The sequence below is a fragment of the Equus asinus genome, chromosome 8 (genome assembly GCF_041296235.1).
Source record: "Equus asinus isolate D_3611 breed Donkey chromosome 8, EquAss-T2T_v2, whole genome shotgun sequence".
NCBI lineage: Eukaryota > Metazoa > Chordata > Mammalia > Perissodactyla > Equidae > Equus > Equus asinus.
This window is the reverse complement of record NC_091797.1, coordinates 82,389,360-82,410,897: the sequence shown is the minus strand read 5'-3', so window position 1 is coordinate 82,410,897 and position 21,538 is coordinate 82,389,360. Positions and strand designations below refer to the sequence as shown.

Below are 21,538 nucleotides of genomic sequence, written 5' to 3'. Positions count from 1 at the left end.
TCAGGAAACACAGGTGTCTGGAGGGGCAACACTTACCACTTCACCAAGCCACACGGATGAAAACACCGTAAGTAAGGCTCACTCGGTCTCAAACACCAGGATAGGTAATTATTGTCTTAACTAAAGAAAAGAAAGGCCTCTCCCCCCCAACACCCGTTCCTGTTCTGAACACTTGAGTATTGATTTTGGTAGGAGGTAAGGGAATGATTTGGGGTAAGAAGTTTTTTTTGTTATTGATGACAACAGTTCTATGTACATCACCATGTATGTTTGAAGGAGAGAAAGACAAATCAGGATGCTTACCATTCATTCAATCAATCTTTCAACAAATATTTATCTGCTACAAGCACCTGCTATGTGCTAAACCCAGTTTTAAGCACTGGGATTCTGTAGGAAACCTGTGTGGACTAGAAAAATCTGTCTTATTTCTTCCCTCTGTGAGCGAGAGTTTGCACATCCCGGCAACTGGCAGGAAAAGTTTTCTCTGAATGAAAGTATCAACTGGATTTCATGAACTGTTTCTCAGAATCATCCCCTAAAATGCCTCCTCCCTCAAAAGTCTCCAGGAGGACATGGAAGAGGAAGAAGGAGACCATGCGAGCAGTCTTGGAACTCAGCCCTTCTCAAGAACCCAGAAGAATGTCCAAGAACACGCCTGGAGGTAAAAGCGGCCAAAGGATCTTGGAGTCGGCAGGGTTGGTTTCCCCTGAGGCCTTGGTGTGTAGATGGCCACTTTCTTGAGCCCCTTCTTATAAGGACACTAGTCACCTTGGGCTAGGGCCCCATTCTAATGACCTCATTTTAACTTAACTACTCTTTGAAGACCTTGTCTCCAAATACAGTCATATCCCGAGGTCTGGGGGCTTAGGACCTCCACATGGGAATCTGCGGTGGGGACACAACTCAGCCCGTAACAGCCTCTCTCCCTCTTCCCAAGTCCTCAGGGGTGACGTATCGCTAAAGAGCACAAACTCTGGGGCCAGACAGCCGTGTCACCTTGGATACGTTATTTAGACGCCCTGCCTCAGTTTGTTCATCCATAAATAGGACCAACAATAGTACCTGTCCTATCACATAGAGCTACAAGGAAGGTTACACAAGTTAATATGTCTAAGGCACTGAGAACAGTGCCTGGCACAGAGTAAGCCCTGGATAAGTGTTTACCAAATTAAACAGTAAAATCAAAAACTCATTTATACTAAAGTGTTAGGAGAGCCTTATGTTACTCTCCCAAAGAATCTGCTTTTTCTGCACAATACTTAACATCAGGGACAGGATCGTCAATTCACAACAGGGGAACCATGTATATTTGAGGGTGCGGCCCCTCCAACATTCTTCACAGCACACTGCTTAGCGAATGTATGGTCTACTTTAAAATACTAACAGTAGCCAGCCTTTGTTAAATGTTAACAGTGTGCTGGACACCATGCAGAGGCCTTTATGGGTACGGTCTTATTTAACTCTGTGAGATAGGTGCCATCATTCCCACTTAATGCTTGAGGAAATGGAGACCCCAGAAAGCCCCATCTCAAGGCCAAGTTCCCCAGTTGGTAAATGGCGGGATAGGCCAGAACAACTTCAGTGTGAGGGACAGTCAGCTGCAGAGTCGGGAGAAAGAGGTCTTCTCTTTCCCCCCACTTTTTCAGCACCCCCTTCTCTTCTCCCTCCGCTGAACGACAGGTCCCCATGGCCAAGGCTGCACTTTCTGCTACAGAAAACATCCAAGCGGCTGGGACCCGACCCAGCACCACCTTGCGAGCCCAGCATTTCGAGGGGCAAGCTTCCAAACAGGGTAATAATCGTCCCATTAAAATTAATGTCCATGAAGTGAGCCGTTAAAAGCGTGCAGATTAAAAAGGGGAGGGAGGGAATTGTTCAATTTAAATCCAAAGGGCTTTTTAAATAGACACTGTATCTTCATTCTTGGAACGCTACACCGGGCAATGGATCAGCTCCCCTCTGCAAAGACTAGGGGGGATTAAGGAGGTGAGTCCCAGGAGGATGGGGAAGTGGTTCTCGCCAGAGGCAAAGGGAACCAAGGTTTATCCAGGGCCCACTGCATGCCAGGTGCTTGGCATGCATTTCTCTGATTTAATCTCTGCCCCAGTCCTGCGAGGAGGTATTATTGTTCCCAGATTACAGGGGGCAGTATAAACCCGTGGTTAAGAGTTTAGAGCCGGCCACAGATGGCCCTAGGTTAGATACAGGTTCACTCTGTGCTAACTCTGTGAGCTTGGGCAAGAGGCCTTACCGCCCTGTGCCTCAGTTTCCCCAACTGTAATGTAGGATAGTAACAGCACCATCTCCGCCTCTAGAATTGCTGGGAGACAGACCTTACATAGCTAGGCAGGAACCTTCGCCCAGAAACTGCAAAGAAGGCCACGTAAGGGAAGTGGTGACCATGGTTAAAGGTAGAAGAAGGAGGTAAGGATCCCTGAGATCACACAGCAGAGCTGGCACCTGAGCCTTGACCAGGCAGCAGGCCGCGGGAAATTCCTCCTCCTTATAAATCCAGATCCAAACTAGGTTCATAGTCTTGAAGAGTCTTTTCCAAGTGACCACAAAACTCTCTGGGCCTTGGCAACACTCTGCCTTGGGAAGGACAGAATCGAAGGTTCCTCATCAGGTCCCAGACCACCGGCTTGGAGCCACCTCCGGGCTCCTCCAGTTCTCTGAATCCCGAAGTTATCGGAATCCCAACGCATTTAAGATCGGAGATGGTCTCTTTCTCCCCCAAAGAATCCTGAGGGCCCCTCGCCCATCTGTACCTTCGCTAGTAGGGACCACTCCAGACCCTCCAGGCTGGAGGGACAGAGAAGAGCTCACGTGCCCCGCGCCCCTCCCCCAACCGACCCCTTAGGGTCTCCACTGCACATTAAATCGGGGTCGCCGCCAGCAACTATAACCCTGGCAGGAAAAGAACATTCACAAAGGGAGCAGACAAAAACACGTTTCCTTTTAGAAAAACCCTTGTGAGCGTCTTTCGGATGCGAGTGCGGGGCGCAGCGAACGCGTGCCTCCGCGCCTGGCCGGGGCCAAGGACCGACCCCTCTAACCCCCCCCCCCCCCCCACGACCTCCAGCAAGGTTTCCAGCCGCGCCAGGGGCGCGTTAGGGTCTGGCCGCAAAGCCCAGACCTCGGGGGGGGGGGGGGGGTGTCTCGGGCGTGTTCAAATCCAAAGCCTACAGGTGCCGAGTCAGACCTGAAAGTAGGCAAGTTGGTCTGAATCTGGCCCTCTCATAAGATTTTGAATCAACCCACCTTCCCAAAACAAAACAATAGCCTCAGAATATTTTTGAATAACGCAGCCGAATTCGATAGCGGCTTCATCCAAAACGGCAAACAAGCCTGCTTCCGTCTCCAAATCGGAACTGGAGCTGAATTCAGGAAAAAGGGAAGGAAGAAACCTGCCCCGGCGCTCCACGCCTCCGCGGGGGTCCCCCGCGACCCCCCAAGCCCGGGACCTCGGCAGCGGGGCGCCTTCTCGCGTCCCAGCCCGCCGCGCTGCTCCTCGCCCAGACCGCGCGCCCCCTCGCTTTCGGCGCCGCGAGGGTTAAAAGTTACCTCTCGGTTTCTTCTGCCTGCAGCCCCCCCTCCCCCCCCCGGGGCCGGATGATGTAACCCCCCTCCTCGAGCCCTCCCCGCCCCCCTCCACCATGTGACACTTTAATTAATAATAGCGCCGTCAGCACAACAAACGCACAACACAAGGAGAAACTTGGTGTCCAGGGGAGGCCCCCGGCGGCTGGAGCGCGGCGGAGGCAGGCGCGGAGGCCGGAGGCAGAGGAGGCGAGGGGCGGCCCGAGCGCGGGGAGGGAGCGAGGCGAGCGGTCATGTGCCCGTGCCCCCTGCACCGCGGACGCGGCCCCCGGGCCGTGTGTGCGTGCAGCGCGGGCCGCCTGGGTCTGCGCTCGTCCGCCGCGCAGCTCACGGCCGCCCGGCTCAAGGCGCTCGGCGACGAGCTGCACCAGCGCACCATGTGGCGGCGCCGCGCGCGGAGCCGGAGGGCGCCGGAGCCCGGCGCGCTCCCCACCTACTGGCCCTGGCTGTGCGCGGCCGCGCAGGTGGCGGCGCTGGCGGCTTGGCTGCTCGGCAGGCGGAACTTGTAGGAACGCGGGGCTTCTTGGTGGGGCCGGAGCCGAGACCCAGCCGGAGCGAGCAACAGGTACGCGAGCGAGCGAGCGCGCGCCAGGGCGCGGTGGCTGGGGACTGGAGACGCTGGGCTGGCCTGGGAGGGGCGAGCGGCAAGTTTGGCTTGCTTCTCTTCCCATCTCCTTCTTCCTCTGCTCCCTTCTCTCGCGAGGATCTCCGTCCCCCTCCTCTCCAGTCCCCTCTCTCCTTCCAAGTGTTACGTCCACCGTTTCTGTCCCCTTCTCTCCGAATCCTTAAGCGCATCGTGCCACTCCCTCCAGTGGGGTGGCTTTGGGAGGACTTTAACCTCCATAATCCCCACCAGCTCCTTAAGTAGACACACATGTAAAAAGTGTGCTTGCAGTGAGAACGTAGTTAGAAGCCACGCCAAATAATTATCTATCGCGCTTTCTCGACAAGTCCTCGTCCTTTTCTGAGCCGCCTGCCAGTCCTAAGTCGCCGCCGTCTCCGCCACCTCCGCTCCACACCCTCTTCTCCCTAGGTGTCACTTCTCCAGTTTCTGTTCCCCTATTCTCCGGCGCCCCGAGCGCAACTCGCGACTTCCTTCCCCTCCAGGTTCCCAGCTGGCTGTCTTTCCGTCTAAGGCCTCCGCACTTTGCAGTTTTCCTCCGCGCTGCCAACTTCGCTCCTTCTCCAGCAAGGTGTCCCGTTTAAGGAGTTGGACTCTTCTTCACCAGACTGTTGGAGCTGAGATGAAGGAGATGCCTCCGAAGTGGGCTGGGATCTGAGGCTCTTAGGGAAACTCCAAGGGGAAGCCTTAATGAAAGAGCATTTATTGAGCGCCTTCTGGATGCTAGGCCCTGTTTAAGGAGGCAGTGTTTGCGAGCTCGCTGTATACTAGGCTCTACGCGGTGGTGAGGATGGGGTGTGCATATTGAGCGCCTAGTGTGTTTGGTACCAGTGGGAGAAAGGTACTGAGCATCTACTGTGCTCTAGGCCCTTGGGGTTGGGGAATTATTGAGCACCAACTGTGCGCCTGGCACTGCGCTAGGCGCTATCGGGGAGCAAACGCATAAGGATCGTCTTTTCAGAATCTGGAATAGAGAGGAGAGCTGCAGAGAATGGAGGTGGAGAGAATCAGGCTGAGCCCACCACGGGTGACTCTAGAGCTGAAGGTGAAGGTCGGAAGTGCGAAAGTCAGTGACCCTGGGATGCCGCGGCCCACGGGTGCCGTGCGCTCTGGTCCTGCCGAGACCCCCAGCGCTCCGATACCCTGGGAAGCTGGCGCGGCGCCCGCAGGCGAGGCCCGAGCGTCTGTGCCGGCGGGGAGAGGCGGCAGCCGGAGCGTGGGGGGTGGTAGCTCCGGGGGAGCTGCGGGGGTGCGCGGGGTGTGAGCCGGGAGCGCGGGCGACAGATGTCGCGTGGGTCGGCGCAGCCCAGGCGCCGGAGAAGAGGGGTGCGCGCTTCGGGGCGCCCTCCGCCCGGCTCCCGGAGGTCCCATCCGCTTCCCCCCTCCCGGAAGAGAGGCCCGGGGTTGCCCTCGGCTAGAAGGGGCCAGGCTGGGGCTGCCGATTCCCAGGGACAGGAACGACATTTTAAACGGGGCGCGGGGGGACAGAAAAAGGGAGTCGAGCGAGAGACGCGAATCCCAAAGCGTGGAATTTAGGGAAAGGCAGAAAGAAGGTGGGAAGAGAGGGAAAGAGAAAACAGGCGGCGAGACAGGGAGAGAAAGGAAGATGCGGGAGCTGGAGAAAAAGAGAGACTGCCAGGACAAGTTGCAAGACGGTGGGAAAGTGAATCAGAAGGAAAGATGGGAAGCGAGAGGAATCCAGCAGAAATGGAGAGCGCGGCTAGGACACCTCTTCCTCCTTGGGTGTGGGTGAGACTGGGAAAGCGCTCCTCTCCCGGGCCAAGGCGGCGCTGGGTGCTGGGTGCTGGGCGCCCCACCCACGGGGCGGAGAACGCCAGGCGGGAGCCCGGCTGTGTGCGCGCGTCGGGGCTGGGGGTGCCGCGGGGCCGGGGGTGCCGCGGGTCCCGGATGAGGGGGCTGCGGGCCAGGAGGTGGCGGGAGACCTCCGCGCGGGCGAGGAGTTGAGAGACTCGGGCCCACGCAACAGGGGAGGGGGGCGGAGAGGAGTTTCGCTGGTACGACGTCGGCAGATAATTGTCGCCAGTTGTCGCCGAAGAGTTTATTTCCCCGCCTTCACTCTGCTTCTGCCCGAGTTCCGCGCTGCACCCGCCACCTCCTCCCCACACCCCTGGATTCTCCTTCCGCCTGCTCTATCCCGCCCGGGGGGCCCCAGCAGCCACACCCTCCAGGGTTCTCCCGCCTCGGGGCCCTGACCCCAGGAAGCCCGGCACGACCTTCCTCCAGCGCCGCCCCTCAGTCCCTCGGGACGCCGGTAGAACTGGGTACCACCCTCCTGCTGCGCTCCCATCCTGGGTTCGCCCTGCTTGGGCTCCCAGCCTCCGCCCCTATCCCAGGAACTCGAGTTCTCTCCCCGCCACCCACCACCTGCGGTTCTGGCCTTTCTTGCGCTTTTGGCCTAATTGGGGAGATACCTGGCTTTTCCCGGCCTCTGGTAAGTTAGGAAGAATTGAAAAGAAATCCACCGGCGGAAGACAATTTGTTGAGTTGTGTGTGGGGTCCTCCTGGCTTTTGCTACCTCAGAGGAGAGATGGGAATGCTCACAGGGTGCATTAAGTGTTTGATGGAGGCCTGAGTCGGCCATTTAGGGCTGACAGTTCTCTTAGGCTGAAGTGTGAGTTTAGCTATCTGCAGGACAACAGTTTCAACAAACTTGTTTGAGCCTCTGCTGTGAGCCAGCAATAGTTTTCTCAGAAGTCATCATTCACACACACACACACACACACACACACAGCTGAGACTGTTTTCCCATATGTAAAATGGGGGTAAAATAGTACTTAATGCCTAGGTGCTGTCAAGAGGGTAAAATGAATTCATATACAGAAAATTCTAGAACAGTGCCAGGCACATAAGAAGTGGGTATAAATGTGAGCTATCATGATTATGATTGTGCCTTTAGGATCTTTCTTTCCCACAGTAGACGACATTTTGCCATCGTCATTGGTGGCACTTCCACACCATTCCTCCTTGCTCTCTTGGGGAATCAGGGCCAGACAGCTGGGACATGTATGGCAGTTAAGAGCATGGGTTTAGGGATCAGACAGAGAGATTCAAGTCCCAGCCCAGGAACTTAGTGGCAGTGTGACCCTGGGTAAGAACCATAACCTCTCTGAACCGTTATCTGTAAGCTGGAGCTGCACTCTTTCAGAGTGGTTGGGAGGATGATAGGACAGCATCCATTTGCAGTGCCTGGCACTTAGTTCACTCATCAGAGGATGGTATGAAATGGATAATGCCATTCTTATTATTTCAAAGGGGAAACTGAGGCAGAGAGTTCACCTGAGTCATCCCAAAGGATCAGTGGCAAAGTCAGAAGTGGAACTGGAGTTTCTGACTTTGAAGGCTGGCTGGCTGACTTGGGAGATGCAGGGCAGAAGATACTGGGTGGCAGGCAGAGGAGGTGGTGAGCTGAGAATTCCTGCACTGGTGAGATTCCCTCTCCGAGAGAGCCTCAGGGGAGGCTCCTTGGAGGCTGGGGAGGCCGGGAAGAGGATGGATGTGATTTAACCAGTCACTGCTGGAAGATGCAGGAGAGAGGGAACAAAAGATGCTTTACGGTGAGGTTGGCTGGTGGAGGCGTGGGAGGGAGGGAGGGAGAAGTTGCCTTGGGAGGGGACAGGGAGGGAGAGAGAATGGAGCCCAGGAATCTGGCTGGGAGAGGGGGCCGGGTGGGCAGAATCTTGCCTTGGAACTAAGGAGAAGGGGAGAAAGGGGGAGTCTGCAGGCCCAAGAGGAGACGTGGTCAGCGGCAAAGAAGATAATGGGCCAGCAGGAGCCTGCTGTAATGAATTAATGAAGGCCCGGCCCCGCCAGCCAGACGTGCTAACTGGTTCTTGGCAGGTACTTTGGGGATTAAGTGGTTAAACCTGGAAGCGCATCCCTCAGGCCTCCCTCCTAGCCAGCTGCACCCCTGCCAGGATTACTTTTAGAGCTTGAAAGCCTAGGCGAGGGGAGGGAGCAGTCTGAACCGAAGGAGACAGCTGTTGGGGAGGAGCCCCAGGAAGGGGCCAGCTGTGCAGGACCTTCCTGCCACATGGTCCCTGTCTGGAGTCACCCGCTTGCCTACTGAGAGGCCAGGCCCGAGGTAGCTGAGCTGTGGATGTAAAAACAGCCACACCCGGGGATAATTAAAGACACCCCCAGATGTGGGCCGGGTGGATTTGGAAACCTCTGGTTTTTGAAAAGTCAGCTTTTCAGATTACATTGGGGGTAGGGAGGGGTGGAGTGGGGGCTTCTGTTTCCCCTCTGGTCATCACCAGTCTATGTGTGAGGGGGTTTCACTGGAACAGTGAGCTGCCGTGCCACATCCCTAGCCCCTGGTGACTTGCTTGTCACATAGTAGGTCCACAATAACTATGTAATGAATAAAAGAATCAATCAGAAACTATGCAAGATAAGTATTACTGTTTCCTGAATGCAGCTTCTTTCGCTTATGCAGCTATTAACTGTTGAGTCCCTACTGTGTGCTGGGCACTGTGGACACAGGAAGAACAAGACATAGAAGCTGCTGCTCTCATGGAGCCTATTTTAGTGGGAAGAGACAGATGATAAGTCAATAAAGATTTTTCTGGATACTGATGCTGGGTAACCCATTACTCCCAAACTCAGTGGCTTAAAACACCTATTTGAAGATGCTCATACATTCTGTGGCTTCAGAATTTGGACAGGGCATAGTAGGGATGACTTGTCTCTGCTCCAGGCTGGTTATGGGCTGGAATCATGGTGGGGGAGTTCGTCAGTTACAGGTCTGGCTCTGGATGCGGGCTGCCAGCTGGGACTGCCAATCAAGAGCATCGATTCTCAGCTTCCTCTTGTGACCTGGGCTTCCTCACAGCATGGCAGCCTCACGGTGGCTGCATTCTGATCCGGTGACTCAGAGCTCCAAAAGCAAGCATCAGGGGGACCAGGTGGAAGCTGCTTTGTCTTTTCTGACCCAGCTTCAGAAGTCACCTTGATTAGAAGCAAGTTACAAGCTGGCCCAGATTCATGGGAAGTGGAATTAGATGCCACCCCATGGGGGAGTGGCAAAGTTCTAGACTAGCGTGTGAGACAGGAGGTATTGCTGTGGCCATCTTTGGATTATGCAATCTAACACAGAGATAATTTCAGAAAGTGCCAAGGGCTCTGAAGGTAATACACGAAGGTGATGGAGTGGAGAGAGCCCAGGGGACTCCTTACCTGCGGTGGTTAGGGATGGCCACTTTGAGGAGGAGCCAGGGGACTGATGACATGAACGACAAGAGGGAGCCAGCCACGTGAAGACCTGCAAGAAAGGTGTTCTGGGAGGAGAGAAGGGCATGTCCTGTGGCCTGGAGGTGTGATTGTGCATGGTGTGTTTGAGGAAGAGAAAAAAAGAGCAGCGTGGCTAATGCCATATGAACTTTGGGGAGAAGAAGTCAGAGAGGTAGGCAGGGGCTAGATCAGGCCGTGGCAGGGACGCTCTTTTGTTCTAGTGCAATTGGAAGAAGCGGGGAGAAAACCAAGCTGAGAGAGGCTTTCATAACTACTGGGATGCACAGGTACTGACACAGGTGCATGCAGAGGTGTTACAGGAGGGGAAATCAGGTGTGATGCAATGAAGGGGCTACACTCCATCCTCATGTATTTGCAAACATCAATCGAGCCCCAGCTTAGAGTGAGGCACCAGGATGCAGGGATGCAGAAATTAACAAATGCCAGCCCCTGGCCTCCCATGCTCCTAGATTTCATGGGCAGGAGAGCCTGGCTCCAGCCCCCACCCCAGCCTCTCAGTGGAAGTGAACTAGTTCATCTCCAGCCAAGGTCTGGGTGGTCCTGATCTTGTATCAGCTCACGATGTCCAACCCTCTCTGCCCTAGGAATGTTGTGGATACTGGCTGGATTTCCATTGCCTAAGAAATTTCGCCATTCAACTCAGCATTGTCTCCCCTCTCTCCTTCCTGCCCTAAACTGGTGCCCTGCTATGGGGTGGGGGAATGTCTGTTTTAGCTCACATCAATGAGATTTGTTCTTTTATTACTGCCAGACACCCAGGAAAAGAGAAAGCTCCTCTACCCTCCTGTGGAGAGAAAATTGGCTGCCCCACAGAAGGTTGCCATCACTGAATCTTTGCTCCCCAGGCCATAGACTTGGGCAAGATGGAATTAAATTGCTTTGGGAAACTTTATGTAATATTCCTTTTTTTAAAAAAAAAAACAAACTTTTTTCTTGATTACAAAAAATATTGCAAATTCGTTATCACATGCTTGAAAAATGCTGAATAAAAGAAAATTTTCATTGATTGTTTTTATCTCCCCAACTATTCTTAACATTTTGAGAGATTTCTTTCCATTAAAAAATGCATTGATAGGTACCCTAACAAGTGAAATCACTCTGTGATCTGATTTTTTCATTATATCATGGATATTTCTCCATGCCTTATAATATTTTCTGTGACACGCTTCTTAGAGGTTGCCTGGTATTTCATTATCCGGCTGTTCCATCATTTACCTTCGCAGTCTGCTATCGTTGGACATTTAGATTATTTCCAGCATGACGACGAACATCCTCATGTATAACTCTTTGGGCATATCACAGATGATTTTCTTAAAAATGCCCACCAATGGAACTCTGATATCAAAGCGTATGTAACTTTCTTTTATTATAAAAGTTGTCCAAGGAGTATAAAATCTTGTGCTAAAGGTCCAGAGGGCTTTCTAGACAAACACTGCCATTTGTCCCCTTTCTCATTCATTTCTCTGGCCTCGATACATAATGCGGTTCTCAGCTTAGCTCTTGAGCTGACTCTGACCATCCTCTCCTAGATCTGTTTTATCTGTTTGTGGAATGTTCTTATGGACCACACCTCTGGTCACTGTTGGAGCGCTTAAGAGGGAGGATGACTCCTTGCATGCCCATCCCAGCTTCAGCCAATATTATGTCTAATTTCATATTCCTCTGTTTCCTCCCACTTGAGAGAGAAGCCGTAGCTTTGATCTGATTCTCAAAAGATCTATGACCCAAAAAGGTCCCCATTCTAGAAACATAGCCAGACTAGACGGGATGTTACAGACCAGCTGCCCCAACTCCCTCACCTTACAGACAGGGAAACCGAGGCACAGAGATAGCTTCTGAGGGTTAAGACGAGGCGGGCTTCAATGCCAGCCGACTCTGTCTCATGTCTGAGTGTCTGTCGAGGGTTGAAACCTGGTGTCTCTCAGCTGAATCTGGTCTGCAGATGAGTTTTATTTGACTTGCATGCTTTTTTTTCTCCCAACACTTAAAAATCAAGCTCTTTCACGTAGAAGCCTGTATTTCCAGTTTCTCTTGAAAAAATGGAAAGATCTGACAACACCGAGTCTGACTTCCCATGTGGCAGCAAAAGCCTGGAGATGAGGATCGGAAACCCCTTTAGATGGGATACAAATTCTCTGGGGACCTCGCCCCTCCTGGGCACACTCTACTGGGCCCAACGCATTTAAATTCGCACCCCCTGGTTTGGAGGGCCACCATACCAGACCTCCCTTGATGCACCCACACACCCACGCACATATCCTATTTTAAATAAATGAGGTCATACTGTTCATGCTGTTTTGTAATCTGCTTTTTCCCCATTAAAAATAGGCTGCTGAGGGGCTGGCCTCGTGGTGTAATGAGTAAGTTCATGCGCTGCGCTGTGGCAGCCTGGGGTTTGCTGGTTCAGATCCCAGGTGTGGACCTATGCATGGCTTATCAAGCCCTGCTGTGGTAGGCATCCCACATACAAGTAGAGGAAGATGGGCAGCGGATGTTAGCTCAGGGCCAGTCTTCCTCAAAAAAAAAAAAAAGTTTGCTGAGGTCTTCCTGTGTCAACAAAGAAAGGTTGTCAGCATCCTTTTTCATGGCTACATGGTGTTCCACTGTTGGGTGGACCATGATTTACTTATTTGGCCATCTCCCCAGGGACGTTTACACTGTCTCACATTTTCTTTTCTTTCTTTTTTTTTTTTTTAAGATTGGCCCTGAGCTAACATCTGTTACCAATCTTCCTTTTTTTTCTTCTTCTTCTTTTTCTTCTTCTTCCCAAAGCCCCCCCAGCACATAGTTGTGTATTCTAGTTGTAGGTCCTTCTAGTTCTGCTATGGGGGACGCCACCTCAGCATGGCTTGATGAGCGAGTGGTGCTAGGTCCACGCCCAGGATCTGAACTGGTGAAACCCTGGGCCACTGAAGTGGAGCGCATGAACCCAACCACTCAGCCACGGGGCCGGCCCCTGTTTCCCATTTTCTGATCGTGTAGATGAGGCTGTAGTGAACATTCATGTTTGGACAATTTTGGGGAAAAAAGTGAAGTTCCTAGGGGTGAAATTGTTGGGTCAAAGAATGTACATGTTGTAACATAGGATGCGCATGGCGAGATTACTTTCAGGAGGGTCTGCCCGTTGGATTCGGTGTTGATTCTGTGCTGCACTGCTGCCGCCCGACTCTCAGAGCTTATCCTTCTGGAAGTCAAGTTAGCTTGGCATTCAAGGCCCACCTGCCATAACTTCATAGTGGGTGGGAGCTATGAGCTCTCTGGTCTCTCTCCATAGTCTTTACATTATCAACTGTTTGCTGATCACACTGATAACTATTCACGGGTGGGAGGGGGCTGGACAGAGGGGGGCAAATGCTTCTTCCAGGAGCTGCCAAATGGCCTCGTCCTTTCTCACACACCCCAAACCTAGCCTTCTGCTCTTTCAGTCCCCTCTCCCCAGTCTCCTCGGTGCCCAGCTTCCTAACTGGGCAGCCTGAGCTCCCTGGAGGGAGATTTAAGCCATGACACAGACCAGAGCAGTCGTCTTCTCTCTGGGAACATTCTGCATGGAGAGCTTTGTCCCCAGAAGTCTTAGGCACTGGGACTGAAGACTGGCACCATCTGAACTCCATGGTCAAAATCAACCCACTGAAACAAAAAATGCAAGAGCTGGGAAGTTGCCACCATTATTCACTGTCATTAAACAGGTTGAACTGAGCACCTGCTGTGTGCCAGGCTTTGTGCTAGGCTCTGGGGATGTAATGATGGGGAATACAGTGTCTGTAAATACACAGCAAATATTCTGGGAGGCTGAGGGGGGGACTGAAGGGGGCCTTCCTTTTATTTCTATATTCTCTGCTGTTTGAATTTATAACTTATCACTTGTGCAAACAGCAAGAGCAAGAGAGGTATTTTTTTTTTTAATTAAAAATTGGGATCTCTTGGGGCTGGCCCCGTGGTGTGGTGGTTAAGTTCAGCGTGCTCTGCTTCGGTGGCCTGGGTTCATGGGTTCGGATCCTGGGCGCGGACCTACAACACTCGTCAGCCGCCCTATGGTGGTGACCCACATATGAAGTAGAGAAGGGAGTCGGCCCCGTGGCTGAGTGGTTAGAGTTCCATGTGCTCTGCTTTGGCAGCCTGGGTTTGCAGGTTTGGATCCTGGGCGCAGACCTGCTCCATTCATCAGCCATGCTGTGAGGACATCTCACATACAAAGTAGAGGAAGACTGGCAATGAATGTTAGCTCAGGGTGAATCTTCCTCAGGAAAAAAAAAAAAAAAGGGACCTCTTGAGCCAGCCCTGATGGCCCAGTGGTTAAAGTTCAGTGCACTCTGCTTTGCCAGACCAGGTTCAGTTCCCAGGTGCACAACCACACCACCCATCTGTCAGTTGTCACACTGTGGTGGCAGCTCACATAGAAGAACTAGCAGGACTTATAACTATACACAACTATCTACTGGGGCTTTGGGGGGAAGAAAAAAGGAAGAAGATTGGCACAGATGTTAGTGTTGCGTGAATCTTCCCCTGCAAAAAAAAAAAAAAGAAAAAAGTTAACATTTGGGAAATCAGAGTACACGGAATTAAAAAAAAATTGGGACCTCTTAGGAGGGAACCCCAGATAGAGGAAAATGGCCATGAGCTCCTGCTTTCTCTAATGCTGTAGTGGGGCTCACAGTTCACAGCTTTCCACTTTCAGTGCCCAAAACAGGCTGACAGCCCTGCGGCCTGAGGGCAGGACATGAGGTCTCCTGTTCTCCGCCTCTGCCAGCCTGCCCCCTCCTCACTGTGGTCGAAGAGGGGACACGGGGACATTTTTAAAGGCGTTTCTTGAATTCTTCAGCTGTGGGCTTTGGCTGTGAGTCAGCATTCAAGAAAGTTCTTTATGAGCCAAGTTTGGGGCAAAACATCCCAGGGGCAGGACAGTGGCTCATTCGGGGGGGGGGGGTGCTGCAGACTTTCTGTTTTTACAGTAGTTTTAAATTGTACAATAACTAGTTGCTCCTTGCAAAAAAAAAATATAAAAATCATAAATGATACACAAGCGAAGTATATAAAGTAAAACCCTGTAAGTGTTCTTTTTACTCTGTCCTCAAAGCCACTCCCCTGGGGTATCTGTCAGTCTGGAAAATATAACAACAATGGCCATAAAAATAACAACAAATGCAGACCTTACTATGTGTGACACTTCTAAGCGCCTCCATTATGTTAATACTATTAGTCCTCACATCAACACAATGAGATTCCTTATTACTCCCCCTCTTTTCCATATAAGGAAGCTGGGGCCCAGAGAGATTAATAACTGGCCCAAGGTCACACAGCTTTTAAGTGTCTAAATCAGGATTCCAACTCAGGTGTCAGGCTCCAGAGTCTGTGCTCTTAACCATCACACTATTTTGCCTCTCTGCCATACCTTTTTATATGGACATAGAGATGGATACGAATATATAGATATATTTACAAATATATAGATATATATACACGTATACACACTCATTAAAGGAAGAAAGATCTAGGATCGTGCTATTTGGCCGTTTGCTCTTTTCAGTTAAGAATCATAGCCATCTTTCTGTCTCAGCACATTTTGGACGTCCCTCTTTCTAATGTGCGTAGAGCTTAATTTGTTAACCCAGTCTTCTGTCGATGGACACATGGGTTGTTTCTAAACGGCTACTATTCTAGATAAAGCTGGAGCACATTTATGTGACTACTTCTGTGAGCTAGATCCCCAAGCCTAGGGTGTCCAATTTAAGATCCCCCCCCAGAGTGTATGTACATGTCCGCTCTCTGATTGTGGGAGGTGGTGACGTGGTGTCCCCTGGCTGTGCAGGGGGCGCTTCTGATGGTCACCTTTCACTACGGACACCGCCCTGTAACGTAAACAGGCACAGGAATTCATTCATCTAGCAGCCCTGGGAAGGCCTTAGAAAGACTCATTATAAGCTCGATGATTTACAGGGAGGAACAGTGAAGATCAGCTGCTGGTCCTACTGAGTTTTGTAAGACAATGCCATGCCTTTCACGGATGCAGCTGATCCCAGCTTTAAAAATACAGCTTCTGGGGCCGGCTCCATGGCCAAGTGGTTAAGTTCCTGCGCTCCACTTTGGCGGCCCAGGTTTCACTGGTTCGGATCCTGGGCGCAGACGTGGCACCGCTCGTCAAGCCATGCTGAGGCAGCGTCCCACATGCCACAACTAGAAGGACCCACAACTAAAAATATACAACTATGTACTGGGGGGCTTTGGGGAGAAAAAGGAAAAATAAGATCTTAAAATAAAAAAATACAGCTTCTCCGGCCTCTCCTGATGCCATTGTTATTTTCCGTCATCTGCTTTCAACTCCTGTATCGACGCAACCTCCATTCCCACAACTTTCGGATGCAGTTCCCTGCTCATCATGGTCCCCTGTTTGAGCCATACTTGTCACTGCCTTTGCGCTGTGCTCAGGCCCTTTCCCACCTAAATGATCCTTCCTTCCTTCTTCCAAATATTGAAAAAATATGAATGCGTATCTTCCAGTTCCAGTTCCAGTTCCAGTCCTGCTTCCTCTCTGAGGCTTTCCCGGTGAGCAAAACTGCGTCCTGACTGCTGGGCTGTAAATACACCGTGGACAGTGGTCGGCTGCAGCACCAGCCCCTGGCATTCAGGTCTTCTCTAGTGAGACTGGAGGCCCCTGGAGGGCAGGCACTGGGCCCTGGCTGGAGCAGAGAGCAATGCTTAGCACAAAGTCAACACACTCGCTGGCACATAGCAGGTGCTTAATAAACGTGGTTCCTTTCTCTCCCTCCATCCTTCCGTTTTGTATTCCTAATCACCTTAGGTGATGCTGCAGGGTTCTGCTTCATTCTGTAGATCCGTACAGCTCAAAACCCACAAAGGAAGATTTGTGGAGGGTACAGAAGCTGGTTTTCATAAACTAAGTTGAGTGTGTTTATCGGTTCCCGTGAGGGATGACTCTGACTTAGGATCCCATGGAAACATCGGGTGGCTGTGCAATGATGCCCAGGCCCTACTGTGCTTGTGCCGTCACGGGACGGAAGGGGAGTCGGGGGCTGGCGGGCTGCAGAGGTCTTTTGCCTCCACCTAAGCAGTTCAGGGCAGAAGGTTTGAAGTTGCGGACTCGGATCCCTGTGACTCAGCTAATGTAGATGGTGGGGTCCGTGTGATTATGACTCATCTCTTTTGTGCTGTCATATGTATCGGTCAGGATGCAAGTAAGAGGCTGAAAGTATCCCCTCGCTGAGTCATTGGAGAAGAGTGTAGTGAAGATGACAAAGGTGTGGGGAGGGTTTAGGAAACCAAAGAGGGATAATTCAGTACCCCAGGGCTGGCAAAAGAGGGGAGCTGTGACCACCTTGGCCTGAAGGGGCGAGGCAAGGGAATAGGGCCTGAAGCCTGGAGAGGGGCCTGAGAGCTGTCTGGCAGGCACTGGGGCCACCTATGGCCGGGCAGGATGGGAGCTGGGGAGCAGATCCCCCGACCTCACTGTCCCATTAGTGCCTTCTGTTGACTGTGCCTGGCAGGAAGGCAGAGGCCAAGGGGCCTGCTGGTGCCCTTCATCCAGGTCAATCTCCCGGACTTTTTCCAACTTGGGCGTCATGAAGAGACCTCCCTCCCACTTCTCTCCTACACCACTGGGTTTGTGTTACTCACATGGCAGTTCTCATTCCACCTGCTGTAGGGTGATTTGTGAAATGTTTTTCATCGCCTCTGCTAACCTGCAGCCCCTGCTAACTCCCCAGCCTCATCTCCCCAGGCGCCGTTGCCCGGTCTCTGCTGGAGCCTCATTAGGCTTCCTGACTTAGTCATGTTCTTTCTTTCCTCTGTTCCATCGCTTGCCTTTTTCTTCTTCCTTCCTCCCCTCCCCTCCCTCTCCGCTCTCTTTTCCTCCTCCTGATAGTTCACCTACCATTAAATCCATCCTTTTAAAGATTTTCTTTTTCCTTTTTCTCCCCAAAGCCCCCCAGTACATAGTTGTGTATTCTTCGTTGTGGGTCCTTCTAGTTGTGGCAGGTGGGACGCCGCCTCAGCGTGGTCTGATGAGCAGTGCCATGTCTGCGCCCAGGATTCGAACCAACGAAACACTGGGCAGCCTACAGCGGAGTGCGCGAACTTAACCACTCGGCCACGGGGCCAGCCCCTAAATCCATCCTTTTAAAGTGCACAAGTCAATGGTTTGTACTACAGTCCAAGTTGTGCAACTCTCCCCACAATCAATTGTAGAGCATTTTCATTTCCTCGACAGAAGCCCTGTAGCCGTTAGCAGTCACTCCCCAGTTCCTCAATTCCCCCCAGCCCTAAGCAACCACTAATCTACTTACTATCTTGAAATATTTGTCTCCTGTGGACGTTTCATTTGCATGAGATCACACAGTATTTGTCTGTTTGTGTCTGATTTCTTTCATTTAGCTAACGTCTTTAAGGTTCATCCATGCTATAGCGTGTATCAGTACTTCATTCCTTTTCATGGCTGAATAATAGTCTGCTGTGTGGAAATACTCCATTTTATTCATCCCTTCGTCAGTTGATGGACACTTGGGTTGTTTCCACTTTTTGGCTATTATGGCTAATGCTGCTCTGAACATTTGGGTACAAGTTTTTGTGTGGACATGTATTTTCTATTTTCTTGGGAATGTGCTCTTTCTTCTGCCCTGCTGGGAGGCCTCATCTTATCCTGGCTAGTTCTCTGACATCCTTCATCACTCCACAGGCGTCTGCCTCTCTCTCTGAGGAGCTTTCTCTGACTCCCCCTCTCTGTCATGAGCTGCTCTCCTCTGGGCTCCCAGAGCCTCTGTTTACTCAGATTGCATGCTCTACCCATCTCCCTCTTTTGGCCTCTGGGCCCCTCAAGGGTAAGTACCATGTCACTGGATCTGTAACACCTAGAGCGGTGCTTGGCGTGTTTGGCAATGAATGAATGAATGAATGAATGAATGAATGAATGAGAGCAGAGACTGTCCCACAAGTCTGCCTTGAATATGGATCTACGAAATGAATAGACGGAGGTCCTCTTCCTGATTTGGAGGAGGAAAAAGGTAGCATAGCTCCACATTCTCTTTTTTAATCACAGAAGATGCCCATGTAAACATCTAGGTCTGAAAACAGAGATGGGTGTGTGTGTGTGTGTGTGTGTGTGTGCGCAAATGACGTCGAGGGAAGCCTGCTATATGGACAGAGCTTCGGGGCGGGGGCACTAAGACTAGCTTTTGAGGACCCTTTCCTTTAAAATCAGAGCTTCGTATCTAGCAGCTCTACCCCTCCCCCTCCGCCTCCCCAAATACGGGGCTGGCTGTGCAGAGGCCCAAGGCACTGACGTCATCCCCAGTGGCTGTCTGCACGTGCCTACTGACCGATATACAAATCTTTATTTCTGCAGGTTGGTGAAAACCCTGTGTCCTTGGAGAAAGCTGGATCCCGTTTTCCTGATGGGGAGCCCAGAGCTTGAAAGGCCGCAGTTGGCACTTCGAGAAGGAAGCGGAGAATCAAGATGTCGCCTGGAGCAATAGTAGCATCGAGGAATGGGACTGGGGAAGCCCTTTGCATATGCAGCTGCAGAAACAGACACCCCAATGCTATTTACATACAGCTCTATGTATAAAAAAAGAAAATATGAATATTACTACTCAGTGCATGCCTTGTCGAGGACGTGGCCCCTCCCTTTTTTGCACCTTCCGATGTGAACTTTGATATTCTTTCATGTCTGGGGCACCGGAAGAGAGATGCCTATTGTGTACCTAGAAAATTGGCCAAGACTGGTGGGAATTAGCCTCAGAGCCGACCAGCTGCCTGGGGAGGGATGCTGATGGAGGAAGAGGTGAAATTGCCAAAGGCAAAATAGAAAGAGGAAAAAAAAGCGAGAAGGACTGGGGCCGATGTTGTGGGGGCAGTCTGGGATACTTCCATTTCGAAGTCTTCACAAGCCCTAGCCTCTCTCTCTATGCCTTCCTAGATAGATGGCTAGTCCCACTGTCACATCCAGACAAGTGGGATTTTTTTTTCTACCAATCCGGTGTCTTTGGTGCTTTACTTACATTTTGCTGGTGCTAAGTGTGTCCTTGCTGGTGCTGCTGTGGTGTTTTGTTGCCAGACCTGCAAGGCCAGGGGACAAGAAAGATTTCTATTTTGCTGTTTCGGATGCTTTTTTTTTAAGGGATGAGTCGCAAAAGTGCCACTTGGGAGTCTCTTCTCTTTCTCTGTGGGGGCGAATATCCAGAGGTGTTTGGGAGCAGACCTTGGGATCTGGGAGGGAGGAAGGGAGGGGCCAGCAGTGAGTGGCTTGCTGGTGGCGAGGTGGAAAGCTGACCTCATATGGGACTTGTTTGCTGTCTCCTCCACCCCCGCAAAAGTATCCTGGGAGTCAGCCCACAGCCTCCCCTGCTCCCCAAGAGGATTTCAGGGTTTAGGTTTTATGGATTAAAGAGCCAAGAAATAGCTACGTTCTGGACAAGGGTGATTTATAAGCTAGGGATGTTGGGGGAGGGAGTGGGTCATTTATATGAAATGCACCAGCATCTCACTAACTGACAGAGGGTCTGATCCCGCCCCCAACCCAGGATAAGCTACTATTTTCAGAAGTTTCTAGAAGGGCTAAAAAAAGATGTGTGCTGGACTGAGGCTTGGCTGCAAAGACTCTTCAGGGAACAATGATTAATTTTTGCTTTCATTTTAAAAGATCCAACAAAAACAGGTATTATTCCTCTGTGCAGGGTATCACACTGCCGTTTTCAAAGCTGAGATGGTGAGGCGCTGGGCTGCCGGTTCAGATGTCATTCGACAAGGCTGGATCTGCTGGTCCCCACCCAGTACCGATGGACTCGGGGTCCGCTGGGCTGGTGAGCAGACAGCCTTCCGGTTCTAAGAAGCCAGCAGAGGGATCAACCGTTGCTGAGGTTGACATGTGGCTGAAATGGGAATTATTCCTCCTAGGCCTTGCTGAAAATTACCAGATCCTCTAGAATGCAGGACCTTTCAATGCTGCTGCAAGCTGGGAGCTTTCTTTCTCCCTCTTTTTTTAAACTCATGCCTTATGTTTTCTTAAATAGCCCTTTAAAGAAAAATGCAACCCAGAACCACAGGTGAGGGCAGCACCCCAGCAGACAGCTTGGAACTCAGCAAAGCAAAAAGGAAAGCTTATTTATGGAGAATCTTCCCTTTCATCACTGGAGCCCTCCCCACAGTTATGTTTACGGAGGACGGCGGACGGGTGTGTAGGCAGGGTCTGCAGAGAGCAGCAGGTGACATCCCTGCACAGCCGCGAACTTAGAGAAGGCACATTAATTAGAATGATATGAAATACAGTCTCTGCTTATGTTTAGTGACTTTCCTAGCCAGACACTAGAGTCTTCCCCACTCGGCCCATTTTGGGGGAGGGGATTTTCATTCCTTTAGGGGTATGCAACCCCAGCTCTCTGCTGCTTTACGGCTGTACCTTCAAGACTGCAGTAAGGACGTGCTGACCACCTAGACACAGGGGAAAGGTAAAAGGTCAGAGCATCCCTTTGTCAACCCTCACGAGCTTAGGAAATTTCCACTGGAGGACCCAAACTCCACGTGCTGGGGTTAGTGTTTTGGGCAATTTTGATTTCAATGAAGCCACATCGCTGAGAGAACTGGGCACCCCGACCTCCTCACGGAGATTTACAGCCAAGTCCTTGTACATATTCTCTTGTATTACTAGAAACTGTGTATTTATCTAATCCTGGCTTTTTCTTGCACATCATTAATTTGAGTGCATTTCTCGACTGCCCCGATTTTTGACAAGGGGTTGTTTTTAATGCTTGTTTTTATATGAGATTTGACTTCTTGATGGACATTTGTATTAGGAAATTGAAGCATGATATATGTATATATTGTCTCCACCGTCTCTCCTGTTGCATTACTGGGATTGCATGAGATAGTGGGGTGGTGTTTTTTAAAGACTGTTTCCACCGTGTGCAAAGTGCTGGCACCCTCCCTCCCTGCCTTTCCCCCTTTTCTCTGGCTGCCAAGGAGTCATTGATTTTGATTAGCCTCACTGCAGAGCGTCTGTGAAGAGAGAGAGGGAGGGAGGGAGGCTTTGAAATAAATTTT

At 51.3% G+C, this 21,538-nt stretch overlaps 1 protein-coding gene across 1 annotated transcript; it reads left to right on the top strand.

Annotated features, from left to right (window-relative positions):
• Positions 1-3,691: 3,691 nt before the first annotated feature.
• Positions 3,692-21,538, top strand: HRK (harakiri, BCL2 interacting protein). Its single transcript, XM_014854706.3, has 2 exons — positions 3,692-4,165; positions 18,846-21,538. Exon 1 carries the CDS (start codon positions 3,834-3,836, stop codon positions 4,107-4,109), a length of 276 nt encoding a protein of 91 aa, XP_014710192.1. The 5' UTR covers positions 3,692-3,833; the 3' UTR covers positions 4,110-4,165; positions 18,846-21,538.